This window comes from Pan paniscus, chromosome 12 (assembly GCF_029289425.2).
Source record: "Pan paniscus chromosome 12, NHGRI_mPanPan1-v2.0_pri, whole genome shotgun sequence".
NCBI classification, from domain to species: domain Eukaryota; kingdom Metazoa; phylum Chordata; class Mammalia; order Primates; family Hominidae; genus Pan; species Pan paniscus.
Genome location: NC_073261.2, coordinates 21,313,401 through 21,326,995, shown reverse-complemented (window position 1 = coordinate 21,326,995; position 13,595 = coordinate 21,313,401). Strand labels below are relative to the sequence as shown.

The 13,595-nt window shown below is 38.3% G+C and overlaps 1 protein-coding gene across 9 annotated transcripts in view; it reads right to left on the bottom strand.

Moving 5' to 3' along the window:
• LOC129392991 (ranBP2-like and GRIP domain-containing protein 4) overlaps positions 1–13,595 on the bottom strand; it is a 57,053-nt gene that overhangs the window by 27,479 nt on the left and 15,979 nt on the right. For 8 of the 9 annotated variants that reach the window (XR_010109241.1, XM_055107471.2, XM_055107477.2 and 5 more), the window contains 10 exons: positions 10,344–10,431; positions 8,009–8,218; positions 5,710–5,891; positions 5,451–5,626; positions 5,160–5,283; positions 4,083–4,238; positions 3,679–3,816; positions 3,271–3,417; positions 2,148–2,327; positions 1,977–2,060 (listed from right to left, as the gene is read on the bottom strand). Coding sequence is in view for 8 of the 9 variants with exons in the window: in XM_055107471.2 (XP_054963446.1) it covers positions 1,977–2,060; positions 2,148–2,327; positions 3,271–3,417; positions 3,679–3,816; positions 4,083–4,238; positions 5,160–5,283; positions 5,451–5,626; positions 5,710–5,891; positions 8,009–8,218; positions 10,344–10,431 (1,485 nt within the window). In the remaining variant the exon portion in view is untranslated. The remainder of the gene's footprint in view (positions 1–1,976; positions 2,061–2,147; positions 2,328–3,270; positions 3,418–3,678; positions 3,817–4,082; positions 4,239–5,159; positions 5,284–5,450; positions 5,627–5,709; positions 5,892–8,008; positions 8,219–10,343; positions 10,432–13,595) is intronic. The other variant, XM_055107476.1, reaches the window with a different exon arrangement.

Sequence of the window (13,595 nt, the reverse complement as noted above, 5' to 3'; positions counted from 1 at the left end):
ACAAAATGTCCCCTTACAAAACAGACACTTAACAGGAAATTCTTTTTCCAAAGAAACTGTAGTGGTATCAGAAAACAGGTAAATTTTGAAAAGTTTCAAACTTCTCTGTATCAGCCCAGGAATCCGATCAGTTCTAACAAGTGAGGTCAGGGACAGATCTAGCATGTCTGCTTTCTTTTTCTACAAGTGTCTCAAATAAAAATTTCCCAGAAAGACCTAACCATGAGGTCCAAAACTATCTCAATTTTCAAGCTAAATAAAATTTCCCCCACTTATCCATCTACAGTGCCTAGTCCAGATGCTACACATACACATCCAAGAAATAAGAAACTAGTGGAATCACCTAGAAAACTTTATGGTCACTGTTGGTATCCGCACCAGAGCTTTGAATTTGCAATCACTGCTGTAACTGTAATTTTTAACATTCAGTGTGATGAGAACTGGCTTCAATAATTCTCTCATTTTAAAGATAAGAAGCCAAACAGTCACAAAGGAAGTGACTGGCCCAAGATCATTAATTAATGGCAGAGTCAGTACTAGTACCAAGCTTTTCAAGCTCATGGACTAGTGCTCCACTATACTTCCACAGAATACAATGTTGGGAGCCGGAAACCTGTATGTTAAGTCAAAATTGTATGTAATTGTCATAGGCCACGACTACACAGAATTAACATTCAAAATTTTTGTGCAAATTCAAAAATGTCTTCCCCACCAAATAGTATTCTCTTAATTTGCAAATACTGCTGATCACACTGTAATAATTGCCACACATCAGCATATCCTTGATGTAACTTTAGCAGTATGAGTAATTTAGTTCTTGCTTGATAAACATGAAAGAACCTACTTTTATTTCCAATTCCAAAAAAGTCAAGCTCCTTTGAACCCTATTGTTAAAATAAGATATATATACATAAGTATTTCCGTACATAATGAAGTCAAATTCATATGGAAGTATTAAAATATAGTAAGACTTTTTGAAGCTCAGACCACTTTTCGATTCCTAGCTATACATTTGAAACACATGTAACCCACAGCTAATCTGGGAATGAACTCATAGACCAGAGTATGATTAGTACATTGTAGCACTTCAATCACTCGGGAACCTTCTCTGTGTCAGGAACTCTTATATTTTAAATAAAACAGTTTCTACCTTTGAAGGTCTCAAATTTTGTGGAAGATGAGGAGAGAGACACATAAAGTACTTTCAAAAATACGGTAAAGGGCTGGGTGCGGTGGTTTACACCTGTAATCCCAGCACTTTGGGAGGCCAAGGCGGGCAGATCACCTGAGGTCAGAAGTTCAAAACCAGCCTGGCCAACATGGTGAAACTCTGTGTCTACTAAAAATACAAAAATTAGCTGGGCCTGGTGGCGGGTGCCTGTAATCCCAGCTACTCGGGAGGCTGAGGCAGGAGAGTCACTTGAACCTGGGAGGTGGAGGTTGCAGTGAGCCAAGATCACACCATTGCACTCCAGACTGGGCAACAGAGTGAGACTCCATCTCAAAACAAAACAAAACAAAATATGGTAAAGGGTCAAGACCAAGGTATGTAGGCTGGGCACAGTGGCTCACACCTGCAATCCCAGCACTTTGGGAGGCTGAAGCAGGATGATTGTTTGAGCCAGGAGTTCAAGGCCACCCTGGGCAACATGGCAAAATCCCATCTCTACAAAAAATACAATTAGCTGGGCCTAGTGGCGTGTGACTGTCTGTAGTCCTGGCTTCGTGGCAGGCTGAGCCAAGAGCCTCTCTTGAGCTAGGAGGTCAAAGCCGCAGTAACCTGTGATCCTACCACTGTACTCCAGCTTGCACAACAAGACCCTGCCTTAAAAAAAAAAAAAAGACCAAAATGTCCCCTTGCCATACTATTTGGATGGCAAGGGGACATTCTGACCAGCTTCAGAAAAAAAGTGAGAGAGTGGCCAGGGAAGGAATCTTGGAATAAAAAGTACAGCTAGAGAAATTAAGTGACTTACCTTAATGGCCTCTACTTGTTGGCCAATCATTTTCAGTAAAGAAATCTGATCTTCTGTCCATCGACGTGGTATTTTGGGAGAATACTAAAAAAAAAATAAAAATAACAAAAGAGCATTTAAAACACTTAGAAACAATTTCACAATGAAATGATTCCATTCTTTCCTGTTTACCTTGTAACTTTTACTTGGTGATAGTGAATATCTGGTAGGAGACGGTGGAGAATGTTTTATTTCTGAATCTGCATTTCGCAAAGAACCATTTGTATAGAGAGGACCTCCTTCACTATAGGCTTCGAGTTCCTGCAGGACTGACTTCAGCATCTCTTTTACAGACTCCAGGGGCACAGGCAACTCAAAATAAAAGACATTAATTAAGGGCTTTCATCATTTGCAAAAAATTCCAAAAGTAAAAACTCTAAAATGATATATTTTATCTTATTTACATTTTTGTCACTTTAATAAGCACTTTACACTTTAAATAATAATACACGTGAAGGTGTTTTTTAATTATCTTTTTTCTTTGTTTTTCTGTTTTGTATTATTATTTTTATTTTTTGTCTTTATTCTATTTTTTTCTTCATGAACACAGAAAAGTGTTGTACAATCTAACATCTTCTGATTCTAAAGTCCATGCTCTTTCTATTACTTCTGTTAACCATGATAATTGTAGAGGAATGTTAACTTGGAAAGCTTTTCCAAGTGAACAAAATAAGTTACTGATGTTTTCTAACTGATTTTCAATGGTGACAGAAATACAGATGCTACAATACACCAGACAACATAAATCCTAATAAAAGAGTAGTAACACAAATTAATTAACAAAACACTCAGAAGACTGAACATAATTTAACATCATCATGACAATCTCAAACAGCTGACAGCAAGAAAACAAGGGCGTTCATAATGGCTGATGACGATGAGAAGAAAAGCTCTTAAGTTGTCAGCAACAACTTTCAATTTCAGCAAAGTTCATTAAGAATTAGTCCTGAGGTTATAATATTTGTTTTGATTAAACTGCTAAGATAACAAAATCAATGTCTTATCTTAGAAATCTTTTCTAATTCCTCAAGAAGTACTTTTTAAGAGCATATACCTAGATTCCCAAGTTTAAAAAGACACACCAAACCTAAGACAAAGCAAGCAAATGTAAGCATTTAGACACACACATCCCTTCTGTGCATTAATAACAACATATTACTGAGTATTTTTGAAATTACCAAAATATAAGACCAACGCAAAAACACTGACCAGTGGGTTATCAGTAAGAACATACATACAACAACCTGCTACTTACTTTCTTCACCACTGAAAGATTTGAATCACTGTCATCTATAATCTTTATTAGGTAGTCCCTGGTCTTTGTCAGATAATTTCTGCATTCTTCTTGTTCTTCAGGAGAAAGGGCATCATTTGCAATGTCTTCTGCCTTCCTGTGAAAAATCTATACAAATAGTGCTTTTATGAAATCATTAGCTTTTTAAAACAAAAAACTTTCAGCTTGGCCACGCATGGTGGCTCATGCCTGTAATCCCAGCAACTCGGGAGCTGAGGCACAAGAATCGCTTGAGCCTGGGAAGCAGAGGTTGCAGTGAGCCAAGATTGTGCCACTGCACTCTAGCCTGGCCAACGGAGAAACCCCGTCTTTTAAAAAAAAAAAAAATAAATAAATAAAACTTTTAGCTCAAGTACCGCATCTACTTACCAGTGCAAGATTCCAATAAGAAACAACACTTTGTATAGATTCAAAAGCAGTCACAGCATCTTCTATATTTCCATTTACTGCATCCAATACAGCAAAAGTTATGTGTGCGTCTTCTTCATATTCAACAATTTCTGATGCCTAAACACACAGAATAGTTTTTAGTCAAATTGTTTATACTCAGAATATAAAACCCAAATGATTTTCCAAAGATTTTATATGATCTTAAGACACAAACATCTCATTATTCTTCTCTGTCATATCTTATCCGTGAGAGCTAGTGAATTTAGAAAACAAGATTACCGTTAAATAACAAGGCAATTAATTTAAGCAGTTTATAGCTCCACTTCTTTGTTTATAAACTGGAAATTCCCATCTCCAATAAATTCATAAAGGAACTCTGTTACCTGAATGTCTACACTATGAAAATGTTTAAACAGAGGATCAATAGGTTCAGGAATACTGTTCTTCTTTATTATCTTCAACAATGGCAAAACTTTCTTCCAATAATGAACACTTCTCCCTATGTATTGTCGTTGATCATAAAAATTAAGACCGCTGCCCTAAAAAAGAAAGTTAAAAGCACACAACTTTAAGGAACACGCATGATTAGATCTAAAGTTCATTTACAAGTTGTAAGAACTGGCTAAAATTTCAAGTCAAAACCAAATGGTATCTCAATAGTCATTTGTTCAACTTCCAAATACTGTAATAACTAAACCACCTTAATACCAGTGAACTCACTGCAACCTCTGCCGTGCAGGTTCAAGCAATTCTCCTGCCTCAGCTTCCCAAGTAGCTGGGATTACAGGCACCTGCCACCATGTCTGGCTAATTTTGTAGTTTTAGTAGAGTTTTTTTTGTATTTTTAGTAGAGACGGGGTTTCACCGTGTTAGCCAGGAATGATCTCGATCTCCTGACCTTGTGATCTGCCCGCCTCGGCCTCCTAACGTGCTGGGATTACAGGTGTGAGCCACCGCACCCGGCCTCTACACTCAACTTTTAAATACTTCTAATGATACCACCCTAACTTAGCAATCCCAACTACTTTTTAACAGTTGCCCTTTTTAGATAGCTGAAACCTGCCTCTTCTGTAGTGTCAGTTTGTTCAAAAGGCTGACCATCTACACCTAATGGTGACACAAAACACACCTTAAATATTTAGAAAGATCTATAATGGTCTTACCTACAAAGCCTTGTGCTAAATTTTTTTTTAATTTTCAGGCTGAATAATTATCAGAACTTAATTATTAAGGAATAACAGTAACAGCTCAGCTAATATGTAACATTCACTGTGTGCCAGGCATTGCTCCTCTAAGTGCTTATATTTAACTACATTAACTATTTTGCAGCAATAAAAAACACATCTGTCATAATATGACCAAGCTGCTGTTTCCAGAACAAAAAAACTTTCAATAAAAAGTGCATGATTTTAAAAAATTAAGGTAATGTTCTTTAAAAATGCTTATACTTTAAAACTCACCATTTTCTGAAGGCATTTTGCCCAATGTACAAGCAGAGCAGGTTGAAGGCCATGTTTTTCCTGGGCTCTTAGAGTGTTTATTCCATGCTGAACTAGAAGTCTCAATTTTGCTATGTTTCCAGGTCTAAAAAATAGTTCAATTTACTAAAATTGCTTTCTAAATACACAGTTCAGCGCTTACATACATATATGTTAATGGGTCTCATGACAAATTAAATCTTCACATGAGGATTAAATCCCTGGTAAAACCTACACACTAAGTGAAAGCAATATTTTTGTTTTACTACTTACAGTGCTTTTCTGTGAATCAGAGTACAAACCGCATCCCACCAAGATTTTTGTCTTTCTGTACAAAGCTGTTTACATACAGGAAGGGGCAGGCATAACGGCTGATAGGAGCTGTGGTCAGAATTACATTTCTCCTTTAATTGTAAGTGGCTGGTATATACTACTCCAAGGAGAAATACCTGTTTTATTTAAGGAAAAGTTAAGTTAGAAAAAAAAATTAAACAAAATTCAGAATATTTAATTTGTTAAAATCTTTGCTTACTTCAAGATCTAAAATACATATTGATTCAGGCGCATTTGTTTCAAGCCTTGAGGTTTCATGGGGCAAATGATGGAAAAGCTGTTTTAGCCATTTTCGGATTCCAGGTAAAGCAGGCAATGAATTCCACTGTAAGCCAAGCCAAGTAAGGTGCTGAAGACTACCATTATGTGCTCGAATAGCACCTGAAATAAAATTTAAAAATTGGCTTAAGGGTTTGAAATTTTTCTTTGTGCCATTAGTTTTGCCAACATAAACAATTCACATTATATATATCTCTTAATTATATAACTGCTTTTCTATATCAAAGCTGGAGGGAATTCTATGTTAGGCAAAATCTCATGTTCTTATTAAATGCATTCTCACTTGATTATTTCTAGAAATTTTAATAAAAATAGTAGTGATGAAGAATGTTTAAGTCCATCTTAAAAAATGACACTGACTAGAACTCAATAAACCAAAATCAACTGACAAAAGCCAAATAAAGAACACCTAACCTAATAAGAAACCCCAAAACAATGGGTTTTCCTTTAAGTCATTAAAGCAATGGAACACCACTATATTAATCCATTGGTACAGTAAAGAAATCTGTTTTTCTACAAGAAAGTCAATATTGAAAAGGTTATGCGCAGTCAGGAGTTCGAAACCAGCCTGGCCAGCATGGTGAAACTCTGTCTCTACTAAAAATACAAAAAATTAGCCGAGCACGGTGTCATGTGCCTATAGTCCCAGCTACTTGGGAGGCTGAGGCAAGACAATTGCTTGAACCTGGCAGGCGGAAGTTGCAGTGAGCCGAGATTGCGCCACTGCGCTCCAGCCTGGGTGACAGAGCAAGACTCTGTCTCAAAAAAAAGAAAAGAAAAGAAAAGAAAAGGTTATGTGCTTCTGGAAGCATGAAGAGGTATAATCTTTCTGTCATTTTGGCAATTTGCAAGACTTAAAGATGTTCATGTCCTTTGTCTCAGTAATTCTGTTTTTAGGTATCTCTATGGAAATAACTTGCCATGAAGACACTTTTTGTTGAAGTTTTTATCAGAGTATGATTATTAACAGTGGAAAAGTTGAGAAAACTTGGATGCCCAATAACAGAAAGTAGCAAGCAAATTATGACTACTTCATAAAAAAGATTATATTGCCAATAAAAGTGATATTTATAGTTTTAATACAGAGACTATGGGAGAGAATTCATGAAGGAAGCAAGATAAATCATACATAACCATTTAGATGAAAAATATGGCCAGATGCAGTGGCTCATGCCTATAATTCCAACACTTTTTGTTTTTGAGACGAAGTCTCGCTCTGTCGCCCAGGCTGTCGTGCAGCAGTGTGATCTTGGCTCACTGCAACCTCCACCTCCCGGGTTGAAGCGATTCTCCTGCCTCAGCCTCCTGAGTAGGGACTACAGGCACATGCCACCACCCCCGGGTAATTTTTGTATTTTTAGTAGAGACGGGGTTTCACCATGTTGGCCAGCATGGTCTCGAACTCCTGATCTCAGGTGATCTGCCCGCCTCGGCCTCCCAAAGTGCTGGGATTACAGATATGAGCCACTGTGTCGGGCCTAATCCCAACACTTTGGGGGGCTTAGGCAGGAGGATCACTTGAGCCTAGGAGTTGGAGACTAGCCTGGGCAACAAAGGGAGACCCTGTCTCTACCAATTTAAAAAAAAAAATTATCTGGGCCGAGTGGCATGTGCCTATGGTACCAGCTACTCAGGAGGCTGAGGCAAGAGAATCCCTTGAGCCCAGAAGTTCAAGGCAGCAGTGACCTACGATCACGCCACTACACTCCAGCCCAGGTGACACAGCGAGACCCTGTCTCAAAATACAACAAGGCTGGTCGCGGTGGCTCACACCTGTAATCCCAGCACTTTGGGAGGCCAAGGCAGATGGATCACCTGAGGTCAGGAGTTTGAGACCAGCCTGACCAACATGATGAAACCCCGTCTCTACTAAAAATACAAAAAATTAGCTGGGCGTGGTGGTGGGCATTTGTAATCCCGCTACTTGGGAGACTGAGGCAGTAGAATTACTTGAACCCGGGAGGCAGAGGTTACAGTGAGCCGAGATCGCACCACTGCACTCCAGCATGGGCGACAAGAGCAAAACTTGGTCTCAAAAACAACAACAACAACAAAAAATACATGCCACCCCCACAGCACCACATTCAAACTCCCCCCAGCCCAACCCACACACAAAAGGAATACAGGAAAATATTAAGTCGTTATTTCTGGGTAATAAGATTATGGGCAATTTATAAGAATTAAGACGGAGACCATTTCCTCTGAAACATATAACTTACCAACATCGTATCTAGCCAAATCTTCAAGCTCTGGTTCTTGTACATCAATGTTTCCAATATCATCGCTACCAAGAAAAGATGTATCCTTAGGTGACTGACTACAAAACAGAGCATCATATAATGCAGACTGCCCGCTTTTGTTGGCAAAAGTTTCAACAACCTCTTTTAAAAAATCTTGCTTGCCACGACTTAAGTTTAGCAACATGTGCCCTGAAAAAAAAATTTAAGTTATTTCCATCACTTTAAAAATACAGATTGTATTTGCTCACGTTGTCTCATTTGTATACCCAAAGGGGAAATAACATGATTACTGCAGACCTAACCCTCCAACCCAAAAAATACAGCTGGACAACAAAATGGGTGCTTATGTAGCAAATGAAAAGAGTACAGGTTTAATATTCTCAGTATCTACATAAGACAGCAGAAGGGGGAAAAAAGACAGGAATGTGTATGAAAAATGCCAAACGTATTTGCACTTTAGATGAAAAGGTCTGGATTTAAGTGGCCATAGGAGAACCGGGACAAGCTCTTATTCTCTGATCTGATACACTGATTTCTAAACCTGGCTCATCAGAATCCTCCTTTAAACAGCTTTTAAGAATTATTTCCGGCTGGGCACGGTGGCTCATGCTTGTAATCCCAGCACTTTGGGAGGCCAAGCTGGGTGGATAATGAGGTCAGGAGATCAAGACGATCCTGGCTAACACAGTGAAACTCCATCTCTACTAAAAACACACACACACACACAAAAATTAGCCGGCCCTGGTGGCGGGCGCCTGTAGTCCCAGCTACTGGGGAGGCTGAGGGAGGAGAATGGTGTGAACCCGGGAGGCGGAGCTTGCAGTGAGCCGAGATCACGCCACTGCACTCCAGCCTGGGCGACAGAGTAAGACTGTCTCAGGGAAAAAAAAAAAAAAAAAAAAAAAATTATTTCCAGGCCTTGTTCCCAGAGATTTTTATGCCATAGGTTTACAGTAAGCAATCAAAAAATCGTAGTCTCGGATAAAGTACTGATACATGCTATAACACAGATGAACCTTGAAAACCTTGCTAAATGAAAGAAGCCAGTCACAAAAGACCACATACTATATGATTCCATTTATGTGAAATGTTCAGAAGAGGCAAACCTACAGAGACAGATGAGCGGTTGCCAAGGCTGAGAGGTTTGGGTAAAATGGGGAGTAACTGCTAACAGGTAAGGAATCCCTCATGGAGTGATGAAAATCTTCTAAAACTGACTGTGGTGACAGTGGTAATACTCTACGAACACAGTAAAAGCCACTGAACTGTACACTTTAAATGGGTGAAGCGTATGGTATACGAATTATATTTCAATTGAACTTTAAAAAAAAACCCTCCTTCGAGTTAATTCTGCTGGGCAATTAGGTTTGGTTACCACTACACAGTTGTGTCTCAGCACACTTACAGAGGCACCCTCGGGATGCCCAGATCAAAGACATAAAAAAAAATACAGGCAATTTTTATCCAACTGTGACACCATGCAAAGGCACTTATGAGAGCCCTGCAAGGGTAGAAGGAAAAGAGAAAAGGGAAAAAGTAGAAAGTCACTTTAAGGACTGAAAGCCTAACTCCCACAAAAAAAGTGGGCTATGGAATAAAAGAGCAATGTGAGCTTTGGCCAACAGCCTAACTATACACCAAAGCTTATAATAACTTTGATTTAATATTACATCTTGCTCTTTACAAAATTCATCCAATTTTATATCAAAACTGCTCCTTATAGAAAGCATTATGTTTCTTCAGTTCACTGCTTGATTCAATGGCCATCTAACTACCTTAAAGTTTGTATCTTAGCAAAATCACAGGTAATACGCAACAGACCTTTAGCATTCATCCCAAGCCAAAAATGGGGGAAAAAATCCACAAATTCCAAGAGCCTAATATAAGGTAAGTATATATCTTCTATCTTCCTCACTATGCTCTCAGCTCTTTAAGACAGATCCGTATCTTCTTCATCTTTATATCCCCACAGCAGTGTTTTTAGAATCAGCTGGTGTTAAATGGTTGGCAAACCAATAATTATACTTAGTTCAGGAAGTGACTAAATATTCAGGATAGAGGCTCTAGCAGCCAGATGAAGAAAGAGTTAAGAAATCCTCTCCACATAGGAACAAACAATATCAAATATTCATTTTTTTAAAAGAATGTGCTATTTCTTCACATCTCTTCCATACCTATTGCTCTTAACTGATACGGCGAAAAGAAATAATTTTGACAAATTATCTCCTGGACAGATGGAGATTTTATCATAAGATATGCCTTAACAGAAATTCCTTTTTCTTTTTAAATTAAATTAGTTTAATATTACTATTACCTGATTGGCTCAGTCGGTCACAGGCCATCATTTCCAGCAGATTTTGTCTAGCTTCACCTTTTATTAATTTAATCTTTGGTCTTGGAACCTAATAATTTTAGAATCAAAAATCTTAATTTGATGATACCCATACTTCTAATAGTAACATGGTCTTATCTATTACACTGTACTTTTTTTGATAATGAATGAACAGTTAACCATTAATTAAACTGAATTGGAAAAGACTGCAAAAACTGGGAACCAAGGAATTTATATAACCTATGAAAGACAGGCCAGGTAGAGGTGTGGTGGCTCACACCTGTAATCCCAACACTCTGGGAGGCCAAGGTGGGCTGATCACTTGAGGTCAGGAGTTCGAGACCAGCCTGGCCAACATGGTGAAACCCAGTCTCTACTAAAAATAATAAAAAAAAACAAAGAGCCAGGCATGGTGGCACACACCTGTTAATTCCAGCTACATGGGAGGCTGAGGCACAAGGATAGCTTGAACCTGGGAGGCAGACGTTTTAGCGCGCCAAGACTGCGCCATTGCACTCCGGCCTGGGTGAAAGAGTGAGACTCCATCACAAAAAAAAAAAAAAAAAAAAAAGAGAGGGGCCAGACATGTTGGCTCACACCTGTAATCCCAGCACTTTGGGAGGCCAAGGTGGGGGGATCACTTGAGCCCAGAGTTCAAGACCAGCCTGAACAACACGGTGAGACCCTATCTCTAAAAAAAGTTTTTTTTAATTAGCCAGGCGTGGTGACACACACCTGTGGTCCCAGCTACTCAGGAGGCTGAGGCAGGAGGATCACTTAAACCCAGGAGGTCAAGGCTGCAGTGAGCCATGATCATGCCACTGTGCTCCAGCTTGGGCGACAGAGTGAGACCCTATCTCCAACAAAAGAAAAAAAAAAAAAAGCATACACAGAGCAGCTCTGAGAAATTAGTTTCTACTAAAAGCACATTCATGTTACATTCAGAGAAATGGAAAATTTAATTACATTACTTTTCTACCCTGCATAAATAGGACAACAGCAGATGTTGTCCTATTTGAGTAGATATGACACCCTACTTTAAAAAGTACAGGTAAAATGACACTTGGAAATGCCACATTGTAGATAACACATTTTCAGAGTATGGATAATAGGGGATAGCACTGGAATAAATGGGACAACCAGGAAATTAAAGAGATCCTAATGCAATAACCTATGAAAAAAAAAAGCATGATGAATAGAATGGCAAAGGGAAGACGTGACAGCTGCCTTCAAATATTAAAATTATTTTATAAAAGAAATCATCAAAAGAAGAAACAAGACCAACAGGTAGAAGGCTTGAAGAATATTTTTATTCTATATAAGGAAGTACCAAGAGCCAAACCACCTAAAGATGCACTGGGCTATCTTGAAAAGTAATGAATGTCCATCACTGAAAACGTCCAGTCATAGGCAATGCCCACTTACTAGAAACATGCCAAAAGTAACTATATGGGTGACTAGAGCATTGGCTTTTAATTCTATCACCACTTTCTTAATTGGTGGTGGAAATGTAATTTGATACAACCTCTTTAGGGTTAGATATTTGGCAACAGCTCTAAAAATTATAAATGCACAGATATACTTTGATACTGCAATTCTTTCAGGAATTCATGGCACAAGTTAATCATTGCTAAATTACTTGAAGTAGCATTAAAAAAAAAAAGTAAAAGCAAGCTAATGTCCTGGCTTTAGGACCCTGGTTTTAAAAACTCCAAAACTACAGTACATCCATACAATGGAATAATATGCAAGCATCCAAACTAATGAGAATACCCTTTATATATACTGACATGGAAACATCTCCAAGATACAGTTAATGGAAATAAAGTAAATGCAATGTTCAAATGTTTTCCTCCTTCTTTTAAAGACAGGGGATATATGTGTGTTTACTTGGAGATGCATAAAACATTTCCTGAAGAACACACAAGAAAGCAATAACATTAGTTTCTTTGGGGGTGGAGAAAGTAAATAACTAGGGAACAGAAAGGAGTCTTCATAGCATATTCTTAAGAGCCGCCAGAATTTTAAACCATGTATATATAATTCTTTCCAAATATGCTCATTTTTCAAAATATATGATTTATGAACCTAAAAGCTTCTGATTTTGAATTTTAGAAATATTCGTATCGCCTATCCTTTTACTCACAAGTTTTCTAAACATCATGTCAAAGTTTGTCATCTATATGTTGAAAAGAGCACACAAAATAAGAAACAAAATGTTGACATCATTCTTTTTGTTTTCAAACTGACCTCAATTCATAAACCCGGCCTCTTTTACAAAATTATTCAACAGTTGAATTTGTGACCAGTTAATTAGTTGTGAATCCACTCAATCAAATCATCTCAATTCACTATTTCCTTTTTTTTTTTTTTTGAGATGGAGTCTCGCTCTGTTGCCAGGCTGCAGTGCTGCAGTGGCACGATCTCGGCTCACTGCAACCTCCGCCTCCTGGTTTCAAGCAATTCTCCTGTCTCGGCCTCTCAAGTAGCTGGGACTACAGGCACCCGCCACCATGCGTGGCTAATTTTTCTATTTTTAGTAGAGATGGGGTTTGACCATGTTGGTCAGGACGGTCTCAAACTCCTGACCTCAAGTGATCCGCCCGCCTCAGCCTCCCAAAGTGCTAAGATTATAGGTGTGAGCCACCACGCCTGGCTATTTCCTCATCTTAACTAAAAGGTTTCAAGATACTTTGTTAACTACCTAGCTGCAATGCAGATGTACTTACTAGAACCACAGTATTCCTCTGATTAAGAGTCTGAAAATCTTGCCATAAAAGTTAGCCAATTCTTACATACCCAAATGCCAGCACATAACCTACATTTTATGCTTATAATCATTTGATCATTAAGCTTTAAAATAAACTGATCAAATAAAATACAAGCATCTAAGATGTTTCTATTATATATTCATTCTACAGAAATATGTGGTAGTTAATAAAGACTGAGGTAGGTATCTCTGTGCTGAAGTGGAACAATGAGGAAACATTTAGAAAAGCAAGGCATCTGGCAATAGGTAAAGCACACCCACATTGAGGCACAATATTTTTTAAAAGCAGAGAAAGAATGTATTGCACATTTGCATATGCAAAAAATATTTCTGAACCCAAGAAACTCCTAACAGTAGCTGTCATCTAGGAAAGGAGACCTGAGTGAATGGATTAAGAGGGAAACTAACTTTTTATGATTAAAAGTTCACAGTCAGGTGTGGTGGCTCATACCTGTAATCTCAGC